This window comes from Aythya fuligula, chromosome 2, assembly GCF_009819795.1.
Source record: "Aythya fuligula isolate bAytFul2 chromosome 2, bAytFul2.pri, whole genome shotgun sequence".
Lineage (NCBI taxonomy): Eukaryota > Metazoa > Chordata > Aves > Anseriformes > Anatidae > Aythya > Aythya fuligula.
Genome location: NC_045560.1, coordinates 122,985,525 through 123,013,245, shown reverse-complemented (window position 1 = coordinate 123,013,245; position 27,721 = coordinate 122,985,525). Strand labels below are relative to the sequence as shown.

Below are 27,721 nucleotides of genomic sequence, written 5' to 3'. Positions count from 1 at the left end.
CTGGGGCAGCACACTTTGTATCGTTTAGTTAAGACTTTTCCAGCAACCAAAACACGCATACTTGTGTGCGCTTACAGAGTAACATACATTATTAGTCATTATGAGTCACAATGGAGCTCTAATACGGTAAACGATACATGAGAACGGTCTGTCAGCTTTTATGGTTATACTGGAAATGCAAAGGGTAGCGCAGAAATACACTTGGTGCATGTGTAATGCTAGGCATGTTTAGTCAGTTCGTTTGTTTAATATTAGTCCATTCATTTATCTGGTGAAGTATTCTTGCCCCAGGTCATTGCTGAATCCCAGATATTTCCTGCAAAAAGAGCACAGCTTGAAAATTTGTTTCGTCTATACGAAAGGGTTATGAATCCAAAAACAGATAATGCAGAGTATGTAATCGTAACACAAGCATTAAGTGTTAAAATTGCTGGTTGGATTGAGATACATGAATATATTTTCCTGGAATGGGCTGGGCAGTACCATGTAGTTCTTCCTAAGTTGCAAATGTACTTGTTTCCAATTGTCATTTCTGTTGGCACACCTCGGTGCATGTAAGTGACCCCTCCAAATATTTGCATACCGATAGCTATTTTCCTACAATACACTCTAATAATGGTGGTACCCTATTACCTGCTATCTGCTAGTGCAAAATTAACAATCCATTATGCACAATAAGTTTTATAAAACATTTACAGATCGAGATCATGTTTAATTAAAATTAACTTGCTTATGAAAGCCAAATGCACTTATGATTCACAATGACCTTTTATTACCTGCAGTCCCTTGTTTTGGCTGGATGATTGACAGCTTGCTGTTTGGCTACCATGTTGTATTTCAGCTGACAAGACTTTTCATTTTAACTCAATTTGCCTGCCTATCACAAGCTGGTGGCAGGCCAGGCTCAAGTCACCCAGCTTTGCCTCAGCAGCTTGCTCTATTTCTCATTAGTACGCATTTATTCAGTGGAAATTGGAAGACAAATGCTTGAAGGCATGTGAACTAAGTATAGCAAATTAGGGTTTAAAGACTGAATATTTATAAGTATATTGAAACAGTTTTTTTAAAAAAATCTAGAATGAATTGGAGGCTGAGTGCTAGCTTTAGTATAAGAGAAATGAAGAGAGAAGTGGGAGGATTCTAAGAATAACAATACTATGAGATATTTCTCTCTCTCTCTCTCTCTAGAAAATATGTAAAATCTCTCTGACAACACCTTATCAAACAACAGCCTGGCTTCTTTATGTGGCGCTTGTACAGCGAAGTTTAGCATCTCGTGTGTGTAAGAAGGGGGAAAAAATGAGGGTCATGTTCATTTGCTGCTTGGTTATCCCTTGGTATGCTTTAAATTGCCTTGTTTGTTCGGCACAAGCACAGAAACAGATGTTGCTCTACCGTGCTGGATAATTTACTGTACCTCATGGTGCAGAATGGAAGGCCTCCCAAGCTACCCAGCTGGTCTGTCAGCAGCAATGGCTGGTGTCTGCTGAACTATGACAACTGCAAGCAAAGGCTGCGGCGTTATTGTGCAGTTGTCATTCCTCCCAACGTATAGCCTGGGCATTTGGGGAAGGCTGACTGTCTATTTTTTTAATGTTAGCCTGCAAACCCATATAAGCTCCATCCTCCTTTGTTGATCATAATGTGACTCATTACTTTTGTCATCTAATGATTATCGGCATGATCGCTCAGAGCTAGAGCCAAGCTTGCCTTCCACACATAGCTGGTACTGGAAGGTAAAGCAGATTTGTCATTTACGATCTGACCGCTAAGCCACACTTTGTGCTCCATTATTGTGATTAACTTCTGCATAAGATACGCTGCCCAATTGTCAGCTGCGATCCGGCAGCGGGCACCGAATGCCGCGCTCCCCGGGAGGATGGCCCCCAATAGGATGTGACCGCGTCACTCGTCCAGCTAAACGCACACCCGCTACTGTGCAGCGGCGTTTTAGTAATTATTTTTCCTTTCTTGCTCTCCCCAGCCCGCACCCGATTTGATTTCTTGGGTGAACGGTGCTGCATGTACATCGCCACCGTTCCCAAGCCGGAGTTAGGGGCTTTGTTTTTTTGGAGGCTGGGGGCAGTCTGGGAGCAGAGGCTGGACCCTCCCTTTGTACCGCGCAAAGTTTTGTTGCCAGAGCGCTGCCAGTTGAAATCTATCGTGTCAGGTGCCTTGTGGCTATCCGCAGTAGAGGCCATATTCTGGAACCGGGGTTCTTCTCTGGCTTCGTCACCAACAAGCCGATTTGACTCTGCCTGATTATAGTAACGAAGGCAGTCCAAAAGAATATGCACAGACTCACTGTACGTCACATTGAATCACGGCACTGGCCACACAGAGCTGACCGCAGCCTCATTTCTTTAGACAAATGCATGCTTAAGGAAAAACCTCCTGCAAGAAAGCATCCAGGGCCACTTTATTTGCTATGCATGCTGCACCAGATTTAATTTTTTGTGAAAGAGCGGTTGTTATTATTTTTTTCAGATGCATCTACACTGGGTAGCTACTGTCTCTAATAAACCAACCTTTTGGGTGCAGCAGTTACAGTGCTTCGGTGAACACTTAGAGCAGGCTTATTTGGTATCACAAAACATAAATACAGGCACAAATGGATTATTATGTGAAAATGAAACCTGATTTTAGGCTGTTTTTCACACTGGCGATTAGAAGGAATCAGGCCACATATAACAGCACCCATACACGCTGGTGGAAAAATAGTCAGTTTTGATTACAAAGTGAGAGATGCAGCCCTAGACAGGAGCTACATGCTGATATACATGCTATCAGAATGATTTATGCAAATTATGCATATTATTCCCAAAGGAATTCCTCCTCAAACTGCCAGGATAAATTGCCGGAAATTAGCCATAAAATCTGTCGTGCTAGGAGCAAAAGGTGAAGGCCACTGGGAAAGCAAGGACATTCAGCTTCTGGAGCCTTCCAGGACGTGATGGTGGAGAAAAAATCATGCTTCCCCTAGTACTGAAAGGACTACATTTTGTTTTCTCTTTGCAATTAAAAGTGTCTTTCTCTCTTAAATCTACCAGGCAAATAATGAATTGTTTTCATTCACTTGGACCATAATAGACATTATCGTTTGGCAACGTAGCTCATTGAAAACAAAATAAATTTAAAAATCCTCAGCCTGACTGCGGAATTAACAAGTGAAATGTTTTTTCTAACGTGTAGCCCTGACGCTACATCCACCAGCTTTTGAAAGGCAAGCCGAATAGCTCCGTGGATGCTTTCACTGGTATTTACTTGCAACCTCCGAAATATATGTAAATGCATAAAGCATTCATGTTTTCTGATTGCGTTGTTTTCAACGTGATGCCTGAATAATGACTTTCCACCCAAAATCCAGGGCTGCCTCCAGCCGACACGATTTCCCAGAACTATCAGCGAGAATCACATCGCAGTGCTCAGAGCAGCGGCCCCCCGCCCTGCGGGACTGTTTAGTACCTCCTCGTGGTGTCTGGTTTATGTTTTGTTTTCTTTGTGGTTTGTTGTTTTTTTTTCTTTTTCCTTTTTTTTTCCTTCAGCCTGCCCTACTAAACCTGTCGAGATGCAGCAGCTGCAGCCATGTATAACTTGCAGTCATCTCCCATATTTCTGACGCTTCCCCCCCTCTGTTTTTGTTTAATCGCAGAAAGCGCCTTAAACGAGAGTTTACGGATGTGCTCGTCTTCCATGAACATTCGCATCAGCCAGGAGGATTTTGTCCTCAAGCTTGAAGGGGATCAGGAAGTCAGTCTGAGGAAAGGAGACTGGATAGCCCTTTACCCTCAGATTTTGCACATGGACCCCGAGGTCTATGAAGATCCTAAGGTAAACACTCCGCTGGTGTTACTCTTCCTACTTCAGGCACATTGCAGCAGCCTGGCCTTTTGTGATAGGTTTTTTTCTTTTTCTTTTTCTTTTTTTTCCTGCTGTTCCTTCTTGTGGAACAAATCTTCCGACTTTCAGATGTATTTTCGAGGGCCCTATAGGTCAAAGGATTCATGGCCTGAAGAGAGAAATATGGTGATGAGACTGACTGCTACTGCTTTCAAAGGAATTGACAATTGCACATTGACTACCATAAACTTTAGGCTAAATGTGGGTTTTGTTTGGCAGTGGATCATTTGATACCCAAGGAGGGCTGAATAATAGAAGGTGGTTTAAATAGCAAATAATGTGGGCCATTTAGCTAAGTGCCCCCAAAGCATCATTGACTCTCTGAAGCCCTATAATAGCAGTCTTACTTGAGCCTTATGCTTTTTCACCTCTCTTCATAGGGATTCACCCCTTCTTGATCAATTAGTATAGTGTTGTGAACTTGAAACTGCAAAGCTGTTGCTCCACAATGAAGCTCCGAGGGTAATTGTGTCATCTCCTTGTATTTTTCTCTGACGCTCGAGTTAATGAATATCAAAGACTCGAAATTAATCCACCCTGCCTCAGCCTTAATACGGCTTCAGAAGTTCACCACCTGCATGCAAATTGAATAGTCCTAGTCTCCAGTAGGTTATTCCACCAGGTTGTTGTCCAGGGTACCACATAGGAGGTGAAGCTGTATATACGCTGAGGCCATTAAATGCCTCCTTATCCAGAGAGGTAGGAGTTACACCTGAATCATTCCTCATCCCCCTTTTCCTAGGCAAACAGCTCTCTCCGTGTCATGCTCATTTCCAGCCTTGATATTTGAGCCAAAGATGCGTTTCAGACCGCAGTTCAGCTTTGGGAGACATAGGATGTCTTTAAATGTTTGTAGAAACCCCATGTTGGAGACAGTGCTCCTTGAAGCTTTTCCTTTTGGGAACTTGGGGATAAAGATGTGCATGTGGGGTTGCAGAAGAAGGGTGATGTTCAGGTGCCTTGTTTGTGCAGGACAGCTTTTCGCTGTGCAGGAGCTCCGCCAGAGGCAGTGAGAGGAGGTGTGGAGTGTGTTGGAGTTAGCAGAAGTAGGGTATAGTTACAGGTATGAATACAAAGGCCACGAAAATGGAAGTGACATCCAGTAGAGCCCAGCAGTCTGTACCCACCCAAAAATAAAGACAAAGGCTGCTAAGAAAATCAGTGTTTTAAAAAAATCATATACTGGCAAATAGTTAATTAATATTTTTATCCTTATAAGCCACAACTAGCAAATAAGCTTTTTTCTCATTTTATTCTTAACACTTTATTTTGGAGAACATTATTGATTTGTCAAAAGTCCATCTGTTTGTTTAGGTCCTAGACCAAAGCATCAGAGCGGTAGCTGAGCCCCTCCCTTATTCAATAATTGTCAGAATACATTACCATATTTCTATTGCTTGAATATATCTGCTTGGTATCAGCTCTGCTCAGCTTTCACAGTACAGCTTTAGTTCATATATTTCATCTTTTTGATAGTGAATGAGCAATCCACACTTTGCAGTACATTGATTTCAGCACATGGGCCCTCTCGAAAAGTGGGGAAATCACTGTTCTGTTTGGTTCTTAAAATATGCAGTGTGCTTTCAACAATAACTACTGAAGATCAGATAGAGATGGAGAATGAATTTTTTGAAAGGTGCAGTCTTGAGCTTGTCATGTATTTAGGGAAAACTTTCCTGGGAAAACAGGCAGCTTGACGAGATAATTTTGTAGCAATGCTTTTCTCCTGGATACATAAATTTAAGTTCAAGCTATCTTCTGCTTTGGCACCATATTGTATAAGTGTGAGCATATATTGTTGACCTCCTTCTTCACTTAGAGCCTAAATAAATGAGTCAATTTTTATGAAGTGGGTAAGTGAACCTCTGAATCATAACACAGCTAAGTTACAGAGCTCAGTAATTGAACTCTGCAAATCCCATAGAATGAAATATGAGGAAATCCTGCAGGAAACCCAACATGGATGGTGGCTTCCCAAACAAAGCTAAATACAAGAGCTAAATACAAGATGTGACAGAGAGAGACTTACACCAGTCACAGGAGATTCCTCAGTTTTCATAATACTCTGAACAGGCCATCCACACAAAACTTCATCTCCAGTTTCTTCACCCTTTCCTCACCATGATCCAGCCTCTCCCATCCAAGCAAGCCTCATGCATGGCTGAAAGCTCCTGCGCTGTCAAAAATAAGTCTTCCCTTAAAAGCTAGTTTGCTGGCTCAAAAAATCTATCCGAACCTAGGGGATTCAACAACACAAGCATGAGTTTGCTGTCTCACATGTGTTTTCTGATTTTTCCAATTCCCTAGACAACAATTATTTATTTATTTATTTATTTATTTTTGGTAAAATGAACTACAGCTTTCAGATGGCTCTTGGCATTTGGTTTGTTCCAGTATGTATATATGTATGCAACACCATAGTTCCTCACATCTCCAGACACGAGGAGTTCACCTTGTAGATATATTCCAATTAAGTGATTTGGTTTAGTGGTTTTTTTGTTTTGTTTTCTTTTGTTTTGCTTTTTAAACTGTCACAGTTCATATTTGGCAGTGCTTTTTTTTGATCAACAGGTTTTACATTTCAGGAAGTGAATCTGTTTTAAGGAAGAGGAGGGTATTCTGGTCTTTCATTTCATAGAATCATAGAATATCCTGAGTTGGAAGGGACCCTTAAGGATCATCAAGTCCAACTCTTGACACCGCACAGGTCTACCCAAAAGTTCAGACCATGTGACTAAGTGCACAGTCCAATCTCTTCTTAAATTCAGACAGGCTCGGTGCAGTGACCACTTCCCTGGGGAGCCTGTTCCAGTGTGCAACCACCCTCTCTGTGAAGAACCCCCTCCTGATGTCAAGCCTAAATTTCCCTTGCCTCAGCTTAACCCCGTTCCCACGGGTCCTGTCACTGGTGTTAATGGAGAAAAGGTCTCCTGCCTCTTGACACCCCCTTACGAGGAAGTTGTAGACTGATTTGTTACTGTTCTTCAAAACACTTCCTTTTGGTTGGGGTATTCAATGAGACTGAAAATAATTATTTCTCAGTGAAAAAAAAAAAAAAAAAAAAAAAGAACATATAATGGTTTTTAACATTCTTGCCATGTAGAGAAACAGGTCTTCAGCACCCCAAGTTATATCCCCTCCAGTGCACATTCTCCTTCTCCCCTTTCTCATACCCCAAATCCCCTGCCACTGTTTTTCTCAACAACCAGACATACAGTGTGTTGTTTCCAGAGCCTTTAACCTAATGGGTAGATCAGTATCAGTGCGTTTTATCATTATGTTGTTTTGTGGTGTGGTGTTGTTTTTTTTTTAATCAGTTGAGGTGGTTTCTGTCTGACTGACTTGTTCCCAGCCAGCTCCAAATGGCTGCTGCTATAGCAGATGTATGCAAAGCAGGACAAATGCTAATGAGTGACCATAAGCAAGAAGTGTCTGTCATTTTTATTCAAAGCATGCAGGAGGATTTTGTAAGTGGTTAATTTGCCGTTGACTGAGTGAGGATGCCAGATCTCCTTCATTCAAAAACATGAATTATCTCTAAGCAGTGATCCTGCTGCTGGGAAGTAGTCAGAAAGATGTTCAGTTTATGGAATGTAAGTTACAAGCCCAGCCTCAAGCCTTACCTGAAAGTACACTCGTTACAATGGTCAGTCATTGGCAGTTGTCCTGCTTTGCACATAGCTTCTGGAGCAAACCATGTGAAGGTCAGATGTGGGAAATTAAGCAGCAACCATCTCCAGCTGAAGGGAAAATTGACTGCAAAGTATCAGGTCTGCTTTTCGAATAATCTGCACCACTGGGTGCAAAAGAAGGATGGATTTTGCTCTGATCTTGCAAGAACAAGATCAGTGCAATGCATTGATTTATTCATAGGCATTTGCACAATTTGACAGATTATCCTTATTCGTGATGTATGTACCACACCAAGCACATATGATGCTTTACAAGAAAATTGTCCTTCCACTAAGGTTCATTGTCTCTGCTACAAAGCGGTCAAAATCTAATTACAATCAATACAGGCCAGACACTCAGTGGATGAGACATGGAAGTTGAAGGAACTTGATGTAACGCAGCTAAATAAGTGGATTTCATCAGTATTCTTTACAGGGGCGGTAACGTGAGCTAATGAAACTTGGGGCAACCAACTAAAAAGGAGAAGCTGTCTACTCCTTGTCTTCCTCTTGATCCTGGTTTCTGAGTTTAAGAAGTACCACTGACATGCAAACAAAGCACCTCATATAACTGTTTCATTAGATATCTCACTCTCTTTCTCTTTTATTTTCAGGAGTATAAGTTTGATCGTTACATAGAGAATGGCAAGAAGAAAACCACGTTCTTCAAGGCAGGAAGAAAACTGAAGTATTTCCTAATGCCTTTTGGCTCTGGGATCAGCATGTGTCCAGGGAGGTTCCTTGCGATGAATGAGATGAAGATGTTTCTTTTCTTACTTTTGGCTCATTTCGATGTAGAACTAGTGGAAAGCAAAGCTGTCAGACTTGATAACAGTCGTATGGGCCTTGGTATCCTTCTGCCAGACGTTGATATTGCCTTCCGTTACAAGCTAAGGTCCCTAAAAAAGTGAGCGGCTGCCTATATGTCTTCTACTAATCTCAGTGTTAGCTCTGTTTCCTCACTCAACTTTGTATTCTTGGGAATGTTTGCTTTTACCCTATCTGCTTTCACCTCCTCCTTACTTTTTTTTCTGAGGAGCAAAGCCCTTAGGCTAGAGGTAGATGTCGGACATGGGAACAAGCAACCCTGCCCAAGTTGTGAGTAGTGAGGTGAGATGACAAGCATTTGGCTGGGTAAATAGTCCCTATGAGAAGGATCCCTATACTCTTGGCCATAAGTCAAGTAGGTTTTAGAGGGAGGATGACATCAAGTTGAATCCAGGCCATTATTTGGGAAATGGGCTCAACAGACATACATTGGGAATTCCTCAGACTCCTCGGAAACCTGGCAATCCAGATACACTGCAAGCATGCTGGTAGAACCAAAAGGCCTCCTACCATAGCTGTGTCATGAGGTTCCCCCTTGTTAGATGGGGAGGTCCCACATACCCACCATCTGGAGGCATCACTACATCTGCTTGTAGAACAGTAGCAACAAATGGGGAAGTTAATTCTAGAAGGTGAAAGGTTGTTTAGAGATAATTGTTCTATTTGTTCTTTTTATTTACTCTCTTCCCTTTGTGATCCTGAGTGTCTTAGTCCTTACTTGGGAGATGTAATGAAAGCTATATGAGTTGGATGGGGGGTAGGGGGAAAGAATTCACAAGAATGCCTTATAGGAAACACATCTCTGACTTGAGTGGTATGAATGTGAGTGGTATGAGTGGTACGAAGCAAGGGTGAACGCTCTGTTTTTGTGCAATACAAAGAAATTAAAGTCTATGATTTTTTCTGCAGATGATTAATATCATAGTAGAGGTTCTGTTGATTTTAGTAGGCCTTGGATCAAGCCTACATTATCTATTTTGCCTTTGAGCCAAAAGCAAACAAACAAACAAAAACAGTATACTCTTCAGGTAGAAAATATATGAGCTTGTTTGAAATGATTCTATCATCTCAAAAATTATCTTCTGTTTGTCTTACTGTTTTACTAGTGGCATGTATCTGTGTTTATTTTCACCATTTCTTGTGTTTATTAGTTGCTCCAGAAAGGCAAAATAGTGAGAGGACTTCAAGGAGAAGAATGGTATCTAAAACTACTTTTTAATAGTGTTTTAATGTGCCTAAGAAATACACAGGCAGAGTAGTGCAACCCCTGTTTGGAAACAGAACTGCTTCTCTACAAGATGGAAAACAGGCTCTTTGGGCCCAAAACTTGAGTAAGTGAAGACCTCAGACAGCCACAGAGGTTGGCTGCATATGGGCTTCACTGGGTGACATGATTCCTGGTGCATGGTGCACAGGATCTAAGATTTGTAGACCCTGTCTCTCTTCCTAGCCACCACTTTGGAGACGGAGGAGGATTCTCATGGCTGTCTCAGTTTGACGAGATAGTAATTGTGATGGGAGAATAGCCATGTCTGTGGGCCTTGCTTTGTGTTCCCCAAAAAATCTCAGTTTGCGATGTGCCAGCATAAGTTCTGCCCACACTGCCAGCTGACAAATAACGTTATACATGAAAAAGACTTCCCCTGATACGCTCAAGTGTCCCGTCATCATTCATAGAACTTAGAGTGGAAGAAAGATGAGTAATCACCGCAAGAGGTTATTTTGGGCAGCCAACCCTTAATCTATTCTGTGCCAGGATCTGCATTTCTCTAAATAGCTAACCAACCACAGAGGTGTGACCCCTGTCTGGACATGAGTTCGAATTTGCCCTACAGATGATGAATGAACTGCTGTCTCACCTGGAACTGGAGTACCCAGCAGCATTATAGAAATTTCTCAGTGATTGCTAAGCAAATCACTAAAAATGTTTTTTTTTGTTTGTTTTTTTTTTGTTTTTTTTTTTTCCAGTATTTCATTGCCTGCATTTCTGTGTTTTTGGGGTGTCCTCCTCTGGTGCTGTCAGAGGTTTGATGCTGAAAAAAAAAGCACCTGACACTCTACTTTGTGCAAAAGACACATTGCTCTGAAAACTTCAGCTTGACTTGTCTCTTGTCTTTTCCCAGTGGAGCATCAGAGCCACTAGGTCATTTTGGGAATACTAAGCTGCAATCTGCTGTTCCTCAATCTTCCGTGTCTTCCAAAATCAGAAATTTTACTTGTCTCCTAAGCACTTGATAGCCTATGGATGGAAACTGCTACATACATACTAAGGTTTAGAATTATTTATTGTTATTTGTGTAGGAGACTGTTTAGTTACTCATGTAAAGCACATACCCTAAATAAGCATTAGGAGAAAGTCTTTCAAAAACTGGCACAGCCACATTCCAAATCCTCTGAGGAGAAAATTGTGTTTTTGTGAGATATATTGGATGAACATTTTCTCTTCACATATAATATCAATAGCATCTACAGTGTTAGAGTACACTTATATTAACTGGGCTTTGCGGTTGATTAAATGCCTTAACTTTGCTTCAACATTTAATCAACAGCAAAACCTGATTATTACTTTGTGCCACAGAATAAAATTTGATTTTATGGAGAGATTCCTGTACTCGAGTTACTTACTGCTGTACTTACTTGGTAGGAGCTATTCTGTACTCAGCCATAGCTCACAATCCAGTTTGGACATTAGAGCCTGTTTTATTGAGAGAGGAAATGCTGATATCATTATACTGTTGACTATATTACATTATTGCTTAAGTGTAAGCTGTAAAATGTCTCATGCCACAGTTATGATAAATCTTTCTTTGGCATCCAACTTTGAAACAAACCTGAAGCAACTGCGAAAATAACAGTAGGTATTTGTTTTAAACATAAGATTTTTTTTTATAATTGTGTTCTATTTTTAGGATTTTGAATGAGAATATCACAGGCTGCTGCATAATTTAGTAGGACATAATAGCGCTGTGCCAAAAGTACATGCAAATCATTAGTAATTTCAGATTAATTGCTGATCAGTTTGTACAGTATCAGTTATGAAATTAAAAGAAGATCTAGATTGTCTCCAAACTAGAAAATTAAATCTGTAGGCCTTACTTCCTTCTTCAAAAAAATAAAAAAGAGCCTTTCCCAGGAGCCAAAGGAAGGCTCCATGAAGGTGCTCAGAGGCTTTGCATGGGGGTTGGAGACCACACCTCGCACCACACAGGAGGCCTCTATTTTGCTGAGATAAGGTCAGTTGCTCTTTTAGCTCAGGAACCAAAAGGATCAACCTTAAGACAAAGCAAAGCCTGCCCAGCTTGCCCTGGAACTGTGTCCCTGGTAGACCCATGCTCCTGGTAGGTGACTTCTGCATCTTTAAGGCCTGCATACATTTGTGTACTCCATCTGCAGTTGAGGTAAGCTTCACGCCCTCTTCAAAGTCATGAGTGTTAAAGCAGGAAAGAGGAATGTTAGGCCTGGTTGGTTCTCTCCCAAATACTCTGCAACTAAGCAGGTGACTTAGTGACACTGAGTCAGCAGCTGGTCTGACCAAGAACAGCCTGGTCTCCACAGAGCAGGGAGTGAAAACCCATGGTATTCCTGGGTGAGCCTGCAGCATGCCTCAAGGCCGCAGCTGGAGCCAAGCTGGCCGCAACATTATGCCTGTGGTAGAGGGCCAGCTTTGCACGTTTTCTTCACGACATGAGGAGCAAAATGGTTTTTGATCATGTCCTTTGCCACAGACCCAGGAGCTCTTAGTGTTGGTCACTTGGACACCATAGTGCTGTTGGCAAGTGTTCAGTTAGGGGGGGGTGGAGGGAGATGGTGGGACCTTTTGTTGCCTTATCCCTCCTTTCCACTGCAGAAGGGGGCTGCCCAACAGCCCCAGCAGCACCTGCTCGCCTTCCCCAGGTAACCCCACAGGCACAGGACCAGTCGGGAGGGCTACTGGGGGCCCTGGCTTCCCTCTGTTCATCCTGGAGTGAAATGGTGTGCCTACTGCTCAGTTTTAAAAGTCATAGAGCTGGTCTGTACTGGCCTCTACTGTAAGCTGTCACCTCCTATGGCTATACTGATACTATCTTCTGCTGTTAAGAAAAGATATATATATTTTTTCTGATATAAAATAGGTTTTCTAAGTCAGCGTGGCCCTGTGTAGTGTGTGAGAAGAAAAGTGAATTTATCATGACCTAATGTGAATACTAAAATGTGATTTTTTTTTTACTATTGTCATTTTAATTTACAGTTTGTTGCCATTTTCATGTTGCCACTGAATATTGCTGTAACCTGTCATAAACTTACTAAACTGCTATATTTCTCCAAAGGCCACACTGGTCCATGTGTACCTGTTTGCAAATTTGACTTCCACATCTCTGTCAATATGTCCTAATGTACTAATATGAAACCATTTAAGAGTTGTTCTTCAGCTTACGGTTTTAAGCCCGTTGCATGTGACTGGTTTTGGCATTGCTATTTTTATGAGTAATTGCTGGTCTGTGAATTTCACTTGTAGAATTATAAATGATCTTTTATTTCATCATTATTGAACTTTCTGACATTCAAAAGATTGTGAATTGCTCTTAATTGTGCAAACTGACATTTTGTATATAGATGAACAATGGTTAGGTTCTATTTTAATAGTTAATATCCATCATTAAGGCTCTCAGATCGAATAAGGTGAATATTGTGAATTTCTGAGCGAGAAAATTGAAACTTCATTATTTTAGTAATCTAACACCTTAAGTGAATTTTGTATTTCAAGGATACAATAAAAATGAATATATCTATTTTAGTATTGAATGACTGTCTGTGGTAATTTTTTCCACCTTACATTTACACTTTTCTCACAGATTCACAACTATTGGTTTCCTTTTTAAATGATTCAGTCAGCATACAGCATTTTTCTGTTGCTTGATCTTGAAAAAAATATATATGTTTCTTTAGGAAAAGGGAAAAAAAAAAAAAAAAAGAACTTCAGCACTGGCATGGAGCAACTCCTTGGAATTTAGGAAATGATTAGGAAATGATCAAGTCTGCTTTACCCTCATGAAACTGAAGCCAGTTATTACCAGGTGAGGAAGAAAGGTGGTACTTCTGACATTCTTAGATATTATTCAGAATTAATATAAAGATTTGCATTCCCAGTATAAAGATTGGTACCCAAATACAGTTCCTAGGTTTTTCCTTTTGCAAACCTCTGGGTAGCACCAGATGTACTACCTTGTGTAAATTTAGATCATTCATTTTAAAAGGGGAAATGATGGAAAATTGCTTCAAAACCCAGCACTGCATGAGCAAAGTACAACTTAGCTTTTCTAAGCATCACTGTAGCTACCGAATTCTGCCAGTAGCTGTTTAATATGAAGCTTGTATCCTAAAGAGATCACTTTTCTTCAGTCCTTCATGCAGAAATGTTAGTCGGGAATGTCTGTGAGGATTGTTGAAGAAACGTTGTAGAGAAGATAGACCTGCAGCATTTTTTTGTATTTGATAAATGTGCTTATAACTTTGTGATTGCATTAACTCCATATTATTTTAAAAGTTACTGACATTTGTAAAGAAAAAGTGGCATTGTTTGAGGTTTCTTGAAGGGCATCCTTCAGAGTGAGCTTTCCTTCATGGTCTGAAAGGGAGCTTTGTGGAGGAGTAACAATAGCTTCAAATATTGTTTTTTATTCAATCTTTGTTTTGACACTTAATACTTTTTGATGTTACTTATATTGCATTATATTTTAAAATTGAGACATCAGTTTATGCAAGACACATGCTTAATGCATATGAATAAAGTTATTTTAACTGTCAGACCATAGAAAGTGAACTATATTCCTGCCCATTACTTAAACGTGCCTGTGTGTCATGGCCAGTCATGTCCTGATAGACACAGCATATCAGAAAACTGATATAATTATAAAAACACCGTTTCAAACTACACCTGTGAAAGTATGGTGATCTTTAAGTTAAATTCTGTGTTTATAAATGCTAATGAGTATGAAGAAATTGTTGCTGCATGCAAAGAACCATGTAAAAAATACCTAAAATACCCATTTCATTTGAAAGCAAAGGATTAAAATGTAGTGGGATCTTTACCCTCGTATAAAGCATCACTGTGTCTGTGTAACCCTTGCTATGCAGCAGGCTTCCCTGGGATCTCAAGTATGAGGTTGCCTGAATACCTCATTTGTAATTGCAGAAATACTCTTGTCTCCAAAACTATTTACACCAAAATAAGGAGTCAAAAGAAGTCTAAGCTTCAGCTGTTCCTGCTCGGAGCCTTGCAGGATGTTCAGTTAAACTGATTTCGACGCGGATGTATGTGCTGGTTTGTATTTTTCCCCAAAAAAAAACAGCACCTCTGAGCACAGCAAAGTTGAACACAAGTCTAGGGTCTGGCTACGGCGGCTGCAAACGGCAGAAAGTGAACTCTTTGCTATGACTTTTGCCGGCGAACTCCTGCAGCAGCCACCCCTCTCCTCCAAAGTCGCCAACCTCCCGCAGGCAGCAAGCCTTTTCCTCGCCTTGCGAGCCAATGACTCGTCTGGCTCCTCGCCGTCTCTTCCAGCCGCCTCCCGAGGAGGAAAGACATCTCCCCGGCGGCGCTTTCCCAAGTCGGCGGCGAGGGGAACCTCGGCTGAGCATCGCTGCAGGTGGGAAGCCGGGGGGCTCCTCCTAGGAGCAAACCCAAAGCTCCGAGGAAGGGGGTGAGGGGACAGGACCCCCACCCCCGGGAGTGAGCCCTGCCGGGGGTTAGGTGAGTTTGGAGGGCTTCAGCCGGTGGAGAGAGGGGGTTTACTCCGGTAAGGCGATTGTTTGCCCCTAATCCTCAATTAGAGGGATTTCAAACTAGTATTAGAGGGGCAATCTGTTCTGCAACTTCTCGGAAGAAATAATTGTTGATTTAGATAAGCGCTGATCCCTTCAGCGTTTGATGAAGACGTTAATTTATGGCTGTCTAGCAGTTTATGGCTGTCATTAGGTTTTCAGCTTTGTCTCTGTTCGAGATGCATCTTTCTCTTTATTTTCATCCGAGACAATTATGGAAGCAAACGGTTACGTTTGATCTAAAACGCATCATTTTCCTATAGCATTTCAAATTATTCACAGCTCATAGTTCTTACACGCGCATATATGAATTTAAAAACACAGCACTGAAGTGCTTGAAACAGCCCATAAATTCGCTTCGTGTTTTATTACACGTCTCGGAACCGGCTTGAGAGGAGAAGGGTGACTCGGGACTCGAGGGGGGGGGGGGGAGGATTTAACCCTTCCAGAGCCCAGGGGAAGGGAGCAAACCCCGCTGGGGGAGGCTCGGTGACACGGAGCTGCCGGGGGACCTAGGGGACAGGGGCCGGCTGTAGCTCTTTGCTCAGACAGCTGCTGGTCCTTCCGACGGCTGGGACATCCTGGGGGGCCGGAGTGTCACTTGCCCAAAGTTTTGTCCTGTCCGACGGCAAGTTCTCTCTCCCCTCGGCCTGTTGGCACCCAAGTGACAAAGGATGCTGCAGGGAGCCGCCGAGCCCGGGCTCGTTTATTTTACACCCCCACAAACCCCTCCGACGTCCCCCCTCTGCCACCAAAACCCGAGTGTTAATTGCTGTAAAGTTTCCGAGCACGTGGATAATTTACTTTGACTGCTGCGTTTTAATTAAAAGCAAACTTATTTATGTTTCTGATGTTTATATTACGCGATTTAATTACGTTTAGAGGCAGCGTCGCGCTTTTTTTCCCCCCCTTCTACCCTAAATCACATTTTCATTAAAGGTTTTAATAAGAAAACTCACTTGACCACTATTCATTATCTAGTCCCCTCCATGCACACAAGTTCACTTACCCATTCATTTATTCACTTACTCATTCCAGCAGATCCGCTGCAACTGCTGCTAGCAGGGATGTGAACACTCATAATTATTTGTCAAAGTCTGGAAAGTGTATTATCCCTTCTTCTAGTGGTAATTAGTTACCATAGCATCTAATACGTAAATGTGCCCAGAGCACACCATTAACAGTTAAGCGGAGGATTCAATTTAACACATGATTATATCTTTCATAAGTCATTACATTAGGAAAGCCAATGTCACTCATGCTGGGACGATTTCAGGCTCGGGGCCGGGGGAAGGGAGCGGGTCCGAGGGGGCGTTTGGAGCAGGGCCGGGGCTGCTGCAGGTGAGGAAGCTTCCCTTTCCAGGGGGGACACGTCCCTCTTAGGCTTACTGATAGATCGGGGGAGAAGAGGGGCGGGGGAGCCTCTCTCCTCCCCCTGCCCGACGGGACCTGCCCCGGGACTGGCCCCGCGCCCTCTCCTCGCTCCCCAGGGGTGACAGCAGCGAGGTGCCGGCAGTGGCAGCGCCCCCAGCCCGCACGGAGCCCCCTGCTCTCTCCCAGGAAAGCGAGCAGGAGGCAAAGCGAGAGCTTTAAAGTAGCAGCCGGGATGGCAGGGAGTGCAGAGCGAGTGCGGGGCGCTTCCTTCCTCCCTGAGCATCCTTCGCACGGGAGGCACAGGGAGAAAGACACCTGGGCGACATCGCCCCGGAGAAGAAGGAGCAACGAGGTTAAGCCAGACAGAGCCGGGAGGAAGGGGACGGTCCCTGCAGCCCCCCCGGGAGCCCCCCAGCCCGGTGCCGGCATCTGCAAGAGTTTCAGCGAGGGCTGGCCTCTGTCTCGCCTCCCCCGGTGTCACCCCTGTCCCATGGGCAGCCAAGAGCCAGAGCCTTCGAGGGGACGGCTCCGGGAAGGCTGCTCGGAAAGGAGAGGTATTAAGCAGTAAATCTTGCAGCAAATGCGTCCTGCGATGTTAAATGCACGAACACACACACACACACGCACCCGCACACACAGAGGCACGCACCACGCCAAGCTGGTGGCGGTGGTTAATTCCTAATCAGAATGATGGACAGCAGAGACAGAACAATACAAACTAATGGCTGTGTTGCTGATCACTTTACCCCTTGATTAAAGACACCCAATTATGGCGCAGAACAGTGTCGTAATTATGTTCCTTAATCACATCCAGGAGGTTTAATTGCCTTAACGATGTGTTTCATTAAATGAATTTAGGTATTATAGTCGACAGTTTTCATACACAGTTGTTTTCAAATTAACATAATATTAGACATCGTCATGGAAATTGTTTTAATAATCATAATTAGACGCACCCAGCCTTTGTCTAGTAAATGCTGAGAGACGCTTCTCCTTGCGCCTGGGGGCTGATCTGCCCACCCTCTCTGGGCTGCCTTCCCACAGCTCCGTGGCACTTTACAGTTATGTTTCCTGAAAAGTTACAGGTTCTGATTAATCTTTTTTGATGGCAAGTGGAGCGGAAAATATTTATCCCCTTCCCCCGCGTGCAGGGCTGCCGATGGGAGCGGAGGCACCGCGGACACCGGGCGCCGGCCGGAAGGGAAGGAAGGAGGGGGCCCGACGGAGAGGCGGCTGTGCCGGCCCCAAAATTTGGGGGGGGGGGGGGGCAAGGAGGAGGTGGAAAGGGATAGGGGGACGGCTCACCTCGGGGTATCAGGGGGGACTAAGGCGCTGTCACCCCCCGACCCCCCTGTAGGGGCCCGGTGAGGGAGAAGAGGGAGCTCCTCGGCCCCATCCCAAGGGCTGGGAGAGGGGAGGGGGGAAAATGGGGGGGGGCAAGGCAAAGGAAAGGAGCGACACCACCGCCCCCCCCTTAAATCTGGAGGTGTATCCTTAACAGAGCACAGCATAATACAAGCGTTTGTTCAAAATATTTTAATAAAGATTCTTTCCGACATAAATACACATACAAACGATCGTACATTGCTGTCATAATCTGATTGACCTATTTAATATATATCACTCTTTACACATCCGTGACCTGCCAACAGATCCATCATGGCTCCTATTTCGCCATCCAACCTGACAGTCCGAATTTGTATTATCTGCAAGTAGTGGAAAATAGCAGGACTCGTTTTGGAATAAAAAAAAACGAACCAAAGCAAACAAAAATCTTGATTTACAAATGGCAGAGAGACAGCCACCCAGCCATGCAAACTCAAACTGAAGGCTCACTTTGGGTAAATAGCTACTTCTTGCTCTTCATCTCTCATTTATCTTCAAAAAAAAAAAAAAGATTAAAAAAAAAAAAAAAAGAAAAAAATTACCCCACCCTCCCACCCCGCCCCCAAGAAAAAGAAAAGGTAAGAATTCCACGCGTTCTGTAAATAAGCCTAAAGTACTTTAAAGTATTTCAACTTAAATAATCATCCACAGTCAGAATAATTTACATCCACGTTAAAAGCGGTTTAAATTATACCTTTGAAAACCACCCAGCGCCTGGGAAAACATTGGCTTGGCAAATGTTCTTGTAGCAGCTATTGCTCTGATGCCATGTAAAAGTAAATAGCTATTACCTGTTATAATGCCTGTTATAATGCAAAGGATACCCTCTCAAAAATCAGTGGGTTGAGCAATTAAGAATACACCTTTCCTGTAATTTTTGGACTGAAGCAATTTATTAAAGCTCAATTGAAATACAGGGATGATGCAACTTAAAATCCAGATGACCTTTCATAAACCTAAGCAGCTCGGATACATCAACATTTCTGGCTATACGGCGTTGGCAAATAAACGTTTTAAAACACTTGGCACACAGTTTAAGTTAATCCATAAACAGAATTTTAGAAGCATTTTAAAGTAACCGCACAGAAGACCCGTGACCTTAACACATGAGAAATACTGTTGGCGTGGGAGGGTCAGTTAAAGAATAACAAATAAATATCATGTCTTGTTTATACATCATTGCGAAGTGGAAAGAAACAAGGTGCACGTAAATATTTCTTTGAAAAATGCGATACTTTCGGCCACACGGAGGAGGGGTTCGGATCGGTTATTTTTTTGCCGTTTTTTTTTTCTTTTAACTCTCTCAATTTTTTTTTTTAAATCACTCTCACCAAAACTTTGCGCATTTTCACAGGATCAAAGTTTAGAGACGATAAAAAATACAAAGTCTTCCATAGCAGTGGTCCAGTCTCTTTGTTTCTGCGAGTCGCTTAAATAATAAGTTTACATTTCAAGTTTGTTCGTTTCCTGGCTCAGAATAATCATAATACTGCTAATAATAATTAAAAAAAAAAAAAATCTATGCTCGAGTGCCCTCTCTGATTTGTCCCATCCATCCACCTCCGCCGCCGGCTCCTGCCCCGGGACCGGCCCCGGGACCTCGGCGCCCCGGGCGGGCAGAGGGGCGGCGGGGCCGGGGTCCCGGGTGGGGGTGTGGGGGGGTTCTCTCCATCCCTCTCCGCGGCTCCAGCCCTCCCGGCCTGCCGCCTCTCAGCCTCTCCTTTGTGCGGGTCGCACCTCCAGGGAAACCCCCCCGGCACCCCCGAGGCTGAAGCCCCCTCCCCGCCGCCCCTCCGCCCGCCCTGGCCCCGCGCCCCTTTCCCACCGGGGCCCGTCTCCGTCCCCAAAAAGCCGCCTTCCCAGCGGGGATACGGGGGAGCCCTGGCGGCTCGCAGTCCCTCCTCTGCCCCCTCGCCCCCCGGCCCGGCCGCAGACCCCCGCTTGCCACCGCCGGTGCCCGGCTACCGGAGGCGGGGAGGCGGCGGCGGCGGCGAGGCTTAAGGCTTCTCCGTGCACTGTTTGCAGAGGCTGGAGGAGACGCTGTTGAAAATGGCACATTTCTCCGGGCAGGAGGTGGCGGGGGGCAGCCCGGCGCTGAAGGGGTAGCCGGCCGCCTGCTCGTAGGCGCCGAGGGCGGGGTGCAGCGCGGCCGCCGCCGCCGCCGCCGCCGCGGCGGAGCTGGGCAGGGAGGCGGCGGAGATGGCCTGGCCCTGGTTGAGATAAGCCACGAGGCGCCGCATCTCCTCCAGGGCCTGCGCCTGCATGAGGATGTAGTTCTTGGCCAGGAGCAGCGTGGCGATCTTGGACAGCTTCCGCACCGAGGGGCTGTGCGCGTAGGGGATGACGGCCCGCAGCTCGTCCAGCGCGTCGTTCAGGTCGTGCATCCGCCGCCGCTCCCGCGCGTTGATGTTGAGGCGCAGCGCCTTCTGCTCCTTGGACTTCTTGCTGCCGCCGTGCCCGTGGCTGTTGGAGCAGCCCCCCTCGGCCGCCTTCGGCCCCACGCCGCCGCCGCCGCCGCCGCCGCCGCTGCCCCCGCCGCCGCCGACCGCCGGCGAGGCGTCGCGGGGGTCCCCCCCGGGGCCGCGCAGCAGCAGCTCGCAGCGGCCGTCGCTGTCGTCGTCGGGGCTCTGCTCGCCGCCGCTGCTCTCGGCCACCGAGCTGCGGCTGGCGCTCTCGCCGTACTTGACGCACACGGAGCCCGGCGGCAGCCCCAGCGGGTCCCCCCCGCCGCCGCCGCCTCCGCCGCCGCCGCCTCCTCCTCCGCCGGGCTGCAGCAGCGCCTCGGGCTCGGCCGCCTCGTAGCAGGCGAGCGGCGAGGGCTGGCGGTCGCGGGGGTGCGACAGGTCGAGCCCCGGGGGCGAGCGGAAGGCGGACTCCATGCGCTTGGCCGAGGCGGCCAGGCTCTTGTGGAAGAGGTCCTCTTCGGCGGGCAGCCCCAGCGCCCGCTCCATCGGCGCCGCCGCCGCCGCCGCCGCCCCCCTCAGCTCCCGGCCCGCTCCTCCAAGGCTCCTCCGCGCCGCGGCGGGCGGCGAGCGGGCGTCCTGCTGCCGCTGCCGGGCTCCCGGCTCCCGCCGGGGCTGCGCCCTGCCCGGCGCTGCCGCCGCCGCTGCTGCTGCTGCTGCTGCTGCTGCTCCGGCTCCGGCTCCGGCTTCGTCCCCGGCTCCGGCTTCGTCCCCGGCTTCGTCCCCGGCTCCGGCTCGCCCTCAGCAGGCGCCGCGCTGGGGCATTGTGCGCTGCCAGCGGAGCCGCTTCCACCGTTTATCTTGCTTGGATTCACCTTCAAGAGATTTCCGGAGCCATCAACCAGCAGCCGCCGCAGACGGGGGAGTCTTTTACATCATTATCTCTGAGAGTAGGTTATTATGAAGAAGACTCGCCTGTTGGGACAGAGCTTTCTACCCAATCAGGTTAACGTTTTAATTAATAGGATTAAAACGGTAACAAACAATCCCAGGCGCTATCTGGCCCTGAGTCTGAATAGTTTCATTTCCCAGGTCTGAAGACAGGCAGCAGCTAGAGCTTTATAAGAGGCGCCTGCTCCATTATTCTCCCTGCCATCTGTATACACAGCTTAACGCATATGTTTGCAAGACGTTGTGTCCTGTTAGTAACCCAACAACTGCCTTTAGCTTGACATGTGTGGCGACTTTCACTCATCAATGAGCACACTAAAAGCCCTACTTAGATCGAAGGATGTTCTTTGCCTCCTTCAGCAAATTACAGCCCTGCACTGCAGAAAAAAAGCCCGCTTGAACACTTCCCCTCCCGAGTGCTGCCAGCAGACTTCTGCTAACTTAGCCGCCGAGTCAGGAGTGACACCCTTTCCCCCCACCCCAGCCCACCCACCCCTGCATTTACATTCACTTCTAGCCCCCTCCCACCCCTTCCCCTCTTCTCGAAAAGGATCGCCTGGGAAAAATACTTTAAAAAAAAAAAAAAAAAAAAAAAAAAAAAGGATTTAAAGTCTCCGGACCAACCCGAGACGAGGTGCCCGCTCCTGCCCACCGCCAGAGTCCACCTTGCTTCCGTGGGAGGCGAATGGTCCCCAGCCCTCTTCCCCCAACTCCCCCCCCCTCCCAGCAAATGGAGACCAAACTGCGAGGAGGTTCCCCTCCTCCTCCCCTCAGCCGCTTTCGAGTAGCAGATTGCCGCTTTAGACTGATTATCCCCCGTGTCCCTATAAAAATATAAAGCCCCATCAGTTACCTTGAAAATGAACCGAGCTGGGGAGGAAGGGAGGGGTGAGAAAAGGGCAAAACCGGCGCAACTTTTTGGTGCCGTGGACCAACTCTTGGCAGCATCCCTCATCCCTTCATCCATCCCTCCATCCCTCCATCCATCCCTACATCCCTACATCCATCCCTACATCCATCCCTACATCCCTCCCCGGGGCAGCCCCGGGGCTGCGGGTGCCAGGGCGAGGGGCGGCCCCGGTCCGGTTCCCCTCGAGTCCCGGGGCTCCGGCTCCCCGGGGCTGTGCCGAGCCTCCCGGCTCTCCCCTCCTAATCGGCAGCCCAAAGGGCTTGCGTGAATTTTGTCCCGCTGCTCCTCCACCGCCAGACGCCAGCAGCTCCCTCCCCGCTTCATTGTCAGCGCTCTGAAAGCACCTAGCATTTCGCGGCGGGGTTTTCAGCCTCCTGACATCAGTAAAAACAATATTTCCCAACACTTGCGGCAAATCATTCTTATGTGGCAGAATTACTGAAGGCTATGAAATTTGGGGTTTCTCCGGTTTCATTAAAAACCTTTTAATTGTGTCTTTCAGAGTTGGCCCCAGGTGTTGGACTCTTTTCATTACATTTTGCTCTAATGTGATGAAATTCTAATTCTCTCCTTACCATATGGTTAAATTTCCCCACTGAGAATTAGTTGAAAAAGGAGAAATAATCTATTAATCTCTGTAATAGATTCACAAATGAGGTTTGCCACAGAACCTGTTTTTGAATGGTAATATCAGAACAGTTGGGTGCCTTGTTTCGGGAAAGAAAGGACCAGGCGACAACAGCAAACGTTTGAATTTTCACCTGGAAAGAATGAAAAGAAGCCAAGCTGCGGATTTCAAAGTAATTGACTGAGATTTCATCCAGCAAGGACACAACTACAATACGGCCCTCCGTCACCTCGTGCCTCGGGATCAGACACGAACACACAAGCCGAGCCCTGCGAAGAGGGGCTGTGTCCCCCCCTCCCCAGCCCCCCCCAGCCCCCTTTGGCTGCCGCACTTGTCCCTGGTCGCCGTCCAAGCGCCTCGCTCCCCTCCCCCTTTCCGGGGGATGCCACACCGTTAACCTCCATCATTATTAATCCGAAGGCATTTTACCTTTATTGTCTGCCAATTAGCGACTTCATTTTTCCCTGGGATCATAAACAAAGGGCTTTATAACCGCAATACTTTTATTTTATTTTTATTTTAGTTTTAAAAATCTGTTTAACGTCCAACTTGTGAAACTCCTGTGGTCACTTGAGGATGACGGATAGCATTATTCTGATATGATGCCTAGGGGGAAGGTTCTCGCAGCTTATTCCTTTGGAGACAGAGGTCTCCAGCTCCATCCCTCCTTCACTAATGCTGCCTCCCTCCCTCCTTTTGCCTTAAACTTTGGGGACCTCGAGTGCTCCCCCTCCGCAAGCACCGAGGGGGCCGCGCCGTCGGAGCGGGGGGACAGGGGCGGCTCAGCCACCTCCCCGGGGTCTCGGCCACCTCCCCTTGTCCTCGGTTGTGTTCACCAACATTTGCTCTGTACTCCTGCAATTTTTCTCCTTCTTCGTCTCTAAGCTCATCCTTGTCCACTCATCAGCTGTGCGTGGATCTCTGCCCGGCCGCTCGTCTGCCTCGCCTTTTATTTATTCTCAGCCTTTCTTCTCCCCTTCTTTCTGGGTCTGCCCCCTGCTCTTGAAACTTTGCTGCACCCCAGTCATCTCGCCTGTGCCCTGCCGTGCTTTAATATCCCAACTTTCTGGCAAACTTTAGCTTTGGAGGGGGGAAAAAGGAGACAAAATGGGAGCCCCGCTGGCTGCGATCTGCTTCTCCCCGCTCCCCCGGGCACCCTCCCGTGAGAAGTGGCTGTTTTGTAGTCTCCGGGAACTTTAGTTTGGAAGCAGGCAGAAGAATTTATAGAAGCTTTAAATGCGGGGCTTATAAAAATACCGAGGAATGGTCTTTGAGGTTTATGCACTCGTAAACTTTTGCTGATTGCTTCTGGGAAGTTGTCAGGCATTTAACACCGCGTTTATCTTACAGCGCAATGAAAACACATCTGCCCGGCGTCTCGTTACCTGCTTTAATTGTACCGCAGCCCCTTGAGCTCCTCTTCGGGCGTTATTTGGGGAAAGGAGCAGCCCCCAGCGCCCGGCAAAGGCGGCCGGGGGGTGGCCGCAGGCAGCTGCAAACTTGAACGTGGCTCTAGCACCAGGAGACCCCGTCTCGGGGAAGGCCGGAGGGTCCGGGGGGTCCTGGATACGGATTTTAGTCTGACAGCTCCTTCCTGCAGCCTGTCCTGCCCCCGGCACGCCGAGCCCTCTACAGCAGGGCACAGGCGAGCCGGCGGTCGGGGAGAGCCTGCCCTCGCCGCGGCTGCCTGAGTGTTTTCTCCACCCGTTGGCAAACTTTAGTTAAGTTCAGGGTGGAGAGGAGAAAGGTTAAAATAGAAAAATAAAGCCACCTCCATCACATCGTCTCCTAGTACAAACCTCCTCAGAGGTATCTCTCCCCGGTGAATTCCCAGGTTGGGAAGTTTTTATTATTATTGTTATTTTCTTCTATTTTTATTTCTTGTTTATTCCCAGGGACCACGCAGCCCACAGGTGCTGCGTGTAGGGGAGGAGGAGAAGGGGCCGAAGCTCTCCGTACAAACCTGCCTCCGGTGTCCCAGCTTTTTTTCCGGTCTACAGAGAGGGGGCCCGGCAGAGAAATTTGGGTGGCGAGGGGCTGCGAAACGCTGCTCCCGTGTCCCTTGCGGGAAGAGGGAAAAGTCTGCAGGGCTGCAGGGGCACCGGTGGCACCCCGGGGTCCCCGGCAAGCCCTACAGCCTCCCACCGCCCCCTTCCCCGCACGGAGCGGGGCTGCTGGCCGCCAGCCCCCGGCCCCCGCCGCGGCTCTCCCGATCCAAAATCCACAGCACCATCTCCTGGGCAGCAGGAGAAGTGCACTGAGCCCCGGCACGGCTCGTCTCGATCCGGGAAGGAAGGTGCTGGAGACGCCGAAAGTGACCTGGAAATGTGGAGGTGGGGGAATCCGGCCGAAAATGCACGCAAGAAGCATGGGGAAGGGAATGATCACTGGTCTACTTTTGAAGCTGAAGCCGAGGGACTAAGGGATGAGCCTGGGTAAGAGTCGAGAGGCTCTCAACAGGTTTTTATTAACGCATTTACATAGTCACACTTTGGGAAGTATATGCACTTGAAATGGACTTTGGCTGGAAGAGCCTGATGGCATTCCAGGGTCAGGGACAGCTCAGGGTGCATGAGCACTGACTGAAGCGTTACCTGAGGTTTAAGAACGACTAGAAGAGACCACTATTCAGCTCGTTTTGCTTTGGTTTTGGGAACTTTGAGACTCTGGCCATCCCCAATATTTCTTTCTTTCTTTCTTTCTTTCTTTCTTTCTTTCTTTCTTTCTTTCTTTCTTTCTTTCTTTCTTTCTTTCTTTCTTTCTTTCTTTCTTTCTTTCTTTCTTTCTTTCTTTCTTTCTTTCTTTCTTTCTTTCTTTCTTTCTTTCTTTCTTTCTTTCTTTCTTTCTTTCTTTCTTTCTTTCTTTTCTTTCTTTCTTTCTTTCTCTCTTTCTTTCTCTCTTTCTTTCTCTCTTTCTTTCTCTCTTTCTCTCTTTCTCTCTTTCTCTCTTTCTTTCTCTCTTTCTTTCTCTCTTTCTTTCTCTCTTTCTTTCTCTCTTTCTCTCTTTCTCTCTTTCTCTCTTTCTCTCTTTCTCTCTTTCTCTTTCTCTCTTTCTCTCTTTCTCTCTTTCTCTCTTTCTCTCTTTCTCTCTTTCTCTCTTTCTCTCTTTCTCTCTCTCTTTCTCTCTTTCTCTCTTTCTCTCTTTCTCTCTTTCTCTCTTTCTCTCTTTCTTTCTTTCTCTCTTTCTTTCTATCTATCTCTCTTTCTCTCTCTCTCTCTATCTCTCTATCTCTCTCTCTCTCTCTCTCTTTCTATCTATCTCTCTATCTCTCTTCCTTTCTCTCTTCCTTTCTCTCTTCCTTTCTCTCTTCCTTTCTCTCTTTCTCTCTTTCTCTCTTTCTCTCCTTCTCTCTTTCTCTCTTTCTCTCTTTCTTTCTCTCTCTCTTCCTTCCTTCCTTCCTTCCTTCCTTCCTTCCTTCCTTCCTTCCTTCCTTCCTTCCTTCCTTCCTTCCTTCCTTCCTTCCTTCCTTCCTTCCTTCCTTTCTCTTTCCTTCCTCACCCTATTTTTCTCTTTCCTTTTGTTCTCCAGACAACCACCTCTAAGGCATTCCCTTCCTAACTCCTATAAATTCTCATGCTTTGGCCAAAGTAGATTTACCTGCACTGCTCAGCAAACAATTCCCTGGACTAATGGAGCTACCTACAATGCTTATTTATCTCCTTCAGCCTGAATTATGCCTTACACAGCTCCATCCAATCACACCACTCTTGTTTCTAGCTCTCAGAGAAAGTCCTTATTCTCTCTGTCCCTTTGAAACACCCACAAGAAATGTCTGGATGGGTCTCAGCAGGAACAGAGGCCAGAGTGCTGGCCATGTACAGTTAGTATTTACTCCCTGTCTATCTTTCATGCTTACACTCAACTCTACTTTCTTTATATTAGAAACTTTCCACTGTAATGAATGTGGCACTGAGCTTACTCTTCCCACTACTATTTGGCCAAGCTATAGATGTTTATTTTCAGTTAATATTTCATTGCCAATAGGCATTTCCTTTTCCTTCCATGCTTCTTGAACTCCTTCCAGTTCACCTTTATTGGTACTGAAAGTACTTAAATCTGAAAGCAGTAGTCGAGTGCTATCTCATCAGTATTGTATACTGAGAGAGACATCTATCACTTCCCAGGTACATGACACGATGCCTCTGTGCTGGAAGCCCAGAAATTACATTGGATTTTTTTTTATTTTTTTTTTTTTTTCCACAGTGCTAGATCTTATTTAATTTACTGAGGCCCATACATCCAAATCTATACGTTGGTAGGCACGTATATTACACCTACTGTATTCCCTTCAGTCACCACTTTGCAATTATAGGAAGAAAAAAAATGCTTGCGTGTGCCTTTCTTCCCTTCTTTATAAATCCATGCTGTTTATTGGTTGTGGATCCATTCTCCCCTAAGTGCTTAGGATTTTTACCTTTTAATATTTTTTCCACTATATTACTGCAGTCTGAAGTTAGGCTTAGCAGATGGTAGATGACAGGTTCACTCTTTCTCTTCCTCTTCCCCTGCCACTTTTAAAGACCAGTAACGTGTTCCCTTTTCTTTTCAGACCTCTGAGAGCTCACTAATTCTCCAGAAACACTTTAAAATAATTGTTAGTAGTTTGGATAAGTTCATTAGTGAATTCCCTTTACTCCCCATGCTGCACATCACAGAGATATGCTCAGTTTCACATACTTAGTTTTCTCCCCCTTAACCTTCCTTATGACCTTCTCTCAACAACTCTAAGTACAAGGATTTATTTTCTAACAACTGTGCTTTATTTTTCTTTAAAAAAATACAGTTTGATACATTTTCTGATTTAGAATCATCATTCCTTTTGTTCCCTTCTTCAGAGATTAACAAACCTGTTTTATTCCTAGCAATTCTC

The 27,721-nt window shown here is 46.1% G+C and overlaps 2 protein-coding genes across 3 annotated transcripts in view; one reads left to right on the top strand and one right to left on the bottom strand.

The window, feature by feature from the left end:
* LOC116486476 (cytochrome P450 7B1) overlaps positions 1–10,290 on the top strand; it is a 120,248-nt gene extending 109,958 nt beyond the window's left edge. For both annotated transcript variants that reach the window (XM_032182744.1, XM_032182745.1), the window contains 2 exons: positions 3,653–3,831; positions 8,186–10,290. In XM_032182744.1, the coding sequence (XP_032038635.1) occupies positions 3,653–3,831; positions 8,186–8,482 (476 nt within the window). In that variant the 3' untranslated portion in view covers positions 8,483–10,290. The remainder of the gene's footprint in view (positions 1–3,652; positions 3,832–8,185) is intronic.
* Positions 10,291–19,957: 9,667 nt separating this feature from the next.
* Positions 19,958–20,911, bottom strand: BHLHE22 (basic helix-loop-helix family member e22). The gene has a single exon (XM_032183325.1). It carries the CDS (start codon positions 20,909–20,911, stop codon positions 19,958–19,960), a length of 954 nt encoding a protein of 317 aa, XP_032039216.1.
* Between the last annotated feature and the right edge of the window lie 6,810 nt (positions 20,912–27,721).

Coding starts and splice junctions, on each gene's coding strand:
- BHLHE22 (XM_032183325.1), bottom strand. CDS start 20,911: ATGGAGCGGGCGCTGGGGCTGCCCGCCGAAGAGGACCTCTTCCACAAG.